Here is a 6,000-nt window from a genome sequence, read left to right as displayed (position 1 = left end):
GTCATTTGAAGTACACAAGTCTTTAATTTTGATGAAGTTCAGTCTTATTCTTCCTTTGTTACTTGTGTTTTGGTGTCATATCTAAAATTCATAGCCTTAACCCAGGATCAAAAATTTTCTCCTATATTTTCTTCTAACAGTTTTATAGTTATATATACATATATATGTGTGTGTGTGTGTAAATATGTATATATCTCACTATTATATATATATCTCACTAAATACATATATATATATTTAATTTTTTTTTCATTCCCTAATGAATCTATCAGAATACCAGAATCAGAGTAAACATCATACATAATGTTGAAATACTGCAAAATTCCTCTGAGGTTGGGAAGGAGAAAGGATGTTTACTAACATCATTTCTATTGAATATTATACTGAAGGTTTTAACCAGTTCTACAAATCAAGAAAAGCAGATAAAAAACATAAGTAAAATGCATACAGATCGGAAGAGAAAAGATAAAACTGCCATTATTTGTATATGACATAATCTGTACCTATAAAGTCCAAATAATAAATAGACAATTCAAATCAACAAATAGTTTAGCAAGTTCACTTGATAGTCCACATGATCATTACAAAACAATCTATTATATTTTTATATATAATTTGGAAACTTAAGTTTGAAAGCATTGCTATTTCTAATAGCATGAAAAATGTCAAATACCTAGGAATAGATATACGGAAAGATTTGTAAGAACTTTATAGAGAAATCTATAAAACTGTATCAAGAGAAATTAAATACAACCTGAATAAATGGAATAATACGCCATGCAGATGGATTGGAATACTCAATAATGTGAATTATGTCCAAACTCCCCAAAATGATATATCCATTCAGTGTAATACCAATAAAAGTTCCAGAAGGTACCTAATAGAAATGGACATATGGAAATGCGAAGAGGAAATGTTGAAGAAGAAAAGTGGGGAGGCCTACTCTCTCTGATACAAAAACATTACAAAGCTATCATAATTAGAACAGCACAGTAATGTTTCCAGGACAGACACCGACCAACAGAACCAAATAGAGATTCCAGAAATAGACACACATACATGGGTGCTTCATTTTTTACAAGGATGGCATTACAGAAGAATGGATAAAGGACAGTGTGCAATAAATAAGCTGGGTCAACTGATTATCCATGTTTAGAATAAATGAAATTAGACATCTAACTTACTCTATACACAAAAAAGCAAAGCTAAGAGGATTACAGATTTAAATGTGAAAAGTAATTTAGGAGAATATTTTCATGAGCGTAGATGGACAAAATTCTCTTAACACTACTCATAATGGAAAAAATAATAATTTGGATTAAATTAGGGATCTGCATGTCAAAAGACATTGGTAATATATATGGAAAAACACAGGGTTAAGATTCTTATTAAGTAACTACTTCTTAAAAATAATAATAAAAAGATTAAAAGTTACCACCCCACTCAAAAATGATCAGGAAACTCAAAACTATTTATATGAGATTATCCATAGTCAATGAACATACTAATATGTGTTCACTCTCACTAGAGAGTAGACATAAAAAGAAATAAAATTTTTTAATCTAGCAGATTGGCAAACATATAAATAACAATAATTATATTTAGTATTAGTCAAGATTTGAGCACTCCCACAAATTCTTTTGGGAATTGAAATTGGATACATTTTTTGGAAGCTACTTTGTAATGCATCTCAAAACCCTTAAAATATCTATGTATCCTTTGACCCAATAATTCTACTTCTAGAAATTTATCCTAAAGAAAAAAATCAAACCACTTTGAACAAATGGATTTCATCACTGCAATGCTTACATAACAAGAAATTGGGAGAGAAAACAGGGGATTGGCTAAATATGTTATGATAATCCACACAATAAGACACTAACACTAATGTGAATCAAGAATCTCCACCAAAGACATCTACAGAGACTGGAGGTGATATAAATGAGAGAAGAAGCTCTTTGGCAAACTGGGTAGTGCATGCCCCTCTTAAAGAAGGTGGCTTCAATTAATTGATGACAAATAAGATGTGGAGAGATGTGGAAGGGTATCTAGTGTCATCAGAATACCCGATCGTTTAGAAGGGGAAATTAAACTTTGATGTGAAATTTCTGGATTTTTGAAAATTGCCTATTATTTAAAATTTTTTGAAAAAGATTCAGTGACCAAATAAAACACATTATTAGCATACTAGATTCAGTTCAAAGGCTGAGAGCCTCAATGTACATATATATTTATTGACAGAAAGTGATTCATGATGTATTGTCTTTATTGTGTAAAAAGATTATTACAAAAACACTTTATATAATGTAATCTCACTTTTCTTAAAAATCAAAGCATATTTAGATGTATGTATAATCAAAGCATGTTCAGTGTCTGAAGGGGTATAAATCTAAATGTTAATAGGGGGTGATTGTTTTACAGATCTGTTTTTGCGTGTTTAATATTGATCATTAGCGTTTTACTATCAAAGAATACAATAACGGCCTTTTCATTTTGGTTATAAGGGAAAGAGTACTTTAGTTTAAAATTATGAGAATTAAACTGAAAATCAAAACCACAGAACCAATGCTCTTGCACATAAAATCAGACAAACCAGAATCCAAAGTTGATTCTTCCATTTACTCTATCAGTGGCTCTGTCAGCGATGATGTCTACCATCTACGCTTCAAAACTAATGAAAATTAATTGGCAATGTAAAAATTAATAAACAAAAACAGAAATAATATCTACCATTATCTTCCTAGTACTGTTGAAAGCTAAGTGGACAGAAGGAGGATTTTTCTACGCGGTACAAGTCTGGAAAGAAGACAGACACTGGCAGGATGTAATAATGTAAAAAGTTTTGTTTGTTTTTATTATTCTATCCAGAGGCAAGACCATTCTCGAAATCTAACACTCATCCCACCCCACCCCTCACCCCCTGACTATCAATCATACCCAACACAATGGAGTACAGAATGGCAGATAACCCATGGCCAGAAGTAGCATTACATGAGGTGGAACCCATATCATGTTCTCAAGAATACTTGTGTTTCGTTTTATTCTGTTTTTCAAACTCTATTTAAACTAAAAACAAAAACAGTTCAAGAGCATTTGGGCAAGTTCCTAGGTGTGAGTGGAACTTCAAGACAAGGAGAATGAATCAGGGAAGACACTTTTAAGGATTGGCTTTGAACCTCAAGTAGCGAAATTAATAATATTCTTTGAGTGTTTTCACTCTTCATCTTCTCTTCCCACCTCTCTGTACCACTAGGAAAGGCCAGGACTTCTCTGAGTAGAATTCAGGGAGGTGAAGAGGTCCACAGGTGAAACCAACCAATTGACTGATGTAAAATGGGTTTTGTTTCAGTCTCTATCATCCACTTTTCATCATAAGGAGTTTAGACACTTGCATTCTACTATTCCTTTTACTGCGCAGGTTAAGTGTAATGGAGGGTAAAGAAATTTTTCCAGGCAATGGTAGTACCATTGGAAACCTACCTTAAAATGAGCTCATGAACCTCCCCCAGGTGCCCAGTTTGAAACCCAAGGAGAAATTTCCAAGGACCATATTTGGTCCATGGAAATATCATACCCTTTGAGATATTTTTAATATAATATCATTATATTTCATTATTTTCATTTTTTCTTTCAATGAATTCACAATAAAGGAAAACAATGAAAGTGTTGTTTCATATCTTTACTTTCAGTAATGTGCAACATGAACATAATAGTGTTAAGAAGTCAGAAATAACTTAACACAGTAGCTACAGAAGATGCTTATATTTGCAAAATGTCAACAATTATCTTCCCTAGGTTCCCCCAAAACTGGTGTATTTGTTAATCAAATTAATTAAGAAGCTTTTCAAAATAAAAGCAATGTTTTAAATAAATATATTTTCATAACCATAGAACATTTAGTTCTTCTGGAGGTAACAAACATACTACACTCAAGTACTTTATGAATATATTAGGGTAAAAATTATCTGTATGCAATTATAAATGTACCCTAATTAGTTTGCTTCTTTTGTGTGTATGTTTTTGTTCATATATTAAAATTGTATCATATTTATAATCAGTTAGTTCTTAAATCATCACAAAGATGTTACCTGGCCCACAGAATTTATATGAGCTCAACATGATAATGTGGTATTGTCTGAACAATGTCTTTCAATTTAAATTTAGTACAATAAATTATATTTAATCAAAGACAAGACCTCCTAGCTGCTCATGTCCATTATAGAAAATGAATGCTAGATTCCAGTTTGGAAGAATGAGACCTTCCAACAAATCTCAACCTTGAAATTTTATAACTGAAAATAATGTCACATTAAAATCCCAATTACAACAGAACTCTCAGAGTTCCACATAGGTGGATATAAATTCATTTATGATCAGCTTTTCCATTGAAATCATACACTTACTAAACTACCAAAAACTTTCTAAAAATTGATTTGATTTAATGAATACTTTAAAGAGTTTCTAACTGAAGAAGTTATTTTGCTGACATCAGAAATTCTGATCACTTGTTTATCTTTCTCACTTTTATCTCTATTGCAATTCTTGGGAATTTTTCTAATCTATATTTAATCTACCAAAACATCTATGCATTGGTAAATTTGGCTTCGTTTGATAACAACCTATGTTAAGATCTCTAAATTGAATGACAAAGTAAAGTAAACACAGTAACCGGTTATAGTAAGTGCTCTTTAGAATTTCAGATTAACAAATTTGTCCCAAAATGATAAGATAATGACCTACTGAATGAATAATGCAACATAGACTAGATTTTCATAGGATCTCAATGTCTCTCTTTTCCTTTCTCTGTCACTTTCTGGTTCTTCCTTTCTTTCTTTTGTTCTCTCTCCCTCTCCCTCTCTCTCTCTGTCTCTGTTTCTCTCTCTCTCACACACACACATACACACACGCTCCCACCCACATCCACACATGGGTATGTACACATCTTAGAACTTTAAACACCGCTACTAAAGGTCTTAACTTAGATAAGTTAACTACATTAAAATACTGACATTGTGAACATATCTATGTCCAACACCCCACAGAGGGCATCTTTTTGTGAACTTTGAAAAAGCTTAAAGAAAGAAAACCAGAAAGAAACACCAGAGCGCTGGGGCGAAGGCTGGGTGGGCGTGTCGGCCCTGCTCCGGTCACAGCTTCCCATTCTCCTCGCTGCTCTCCTTCTCCTCGATGGCTTCCAGGCTGCGTTTGCTCTTGGCTTCTGCACCACTGCTGGGTGCTTTGCTAAGTCCACAGGACAGGCACGCCAGCTGGATCTGCTTCATGTTTTCTACAGCTTCATTCTTGGCGTTCTTCAACAGATCTCCTTGGCCCTACAAACAAGGACAAATATAAACCAAAGGAGAAAGTTATGGACCAGGCGTAACCTGAGTGACATTACTTTATATATTAGTGCTACTCCTCAGTGAGGAAATGGACTCAGAACCTGGGAATACCCCCGGGCTTTTTTCTAGCACTGTTCAGGGTCTTGCTCTTTAAGCCAGGGACCTCAACCTGGGCCTTCCTTCCCAATCAGGTCAGTGGTTGCCAGTAGCCTCTTGAGATTCCTGCAGTGAGGAATAACCTGGGGCGGGGGGGCTACTCTGCATTATGAGGATGATGCACCATCCCATTCCATGGTCTGAGGCTTTGAAACTGCTGCAACTCCTGTCCCACCCAGGCCCAAGCATTCCTAGGCTTGGGAGACAACAAGGAAAGAAGCTCCTCTTTAAAGAACTGAAAATTAAATCAGCCCCTCAATGTATAAGAGCTTACAAAGCAAAACGTCTTCTGTAGAGTAAATCACACTCCATTATGCTTAGTAATCTGGGTTTTTATATATTGGGTTACCCTTGCAACCTGCCTTTTAATAAATTATTAGTTACCCACATTCCTTATCTCTTTTCCATCACCCTAAAGACAATGTTTCCATCTGGGTGATGGGGAGAAAAAAAAAAAAAGGGCTCCGGAGCCTTAGCATGTCGATCAAAACAAAAAGCAAAT

The 6,000-nt window shown here is 34.2% G+C and overlaps 1 protein-coding gene across 1 annotated transcript in view; it reads right to left on the bottom strand.

Moving 5' to 3' along the window:
* Positions 1–4,866: 4,866 nt before the first annotated feature.
* PLCL1 (phospholipase C like 1 (inactive)) overlaps positions 4,867–6,000 on the bottom strand; it is an 83,340-nt gene continuing 82,206 nt past the window's right edge. Inside the window, exon 5 of the mRNA XM_044241232.1 lies at positions 4,867–5,330. Within this exon, the coding sequence (XP_044097167.1) occupies positions 5,148–5,330 (183 nt within the window). The 3' untranslated portion in view covers positions 4,867–5,147. The remainder of the gene's footprint in view (positions 5,331–6,000) is intronic.

This window comes from Neovison vison, chromosome 3 (genome assembly GCF_020171115.1).
Source record: "Neovison vison isolate M4711 chromosome 3, ASM_NN_V1, whole genome shotgun sequence".
Classification (NCBI taxonomy): Eukaryota; Metazoa; Chordata; class Mammalia; order Carnivora; family Mustelidae; genus Neogale; species Neogale vison.
The sequence above is the reverse complement of the archived record's forward strand: the minus strand, read 5'-3'. Positions and strand labels throughout refer to the sequence as shown.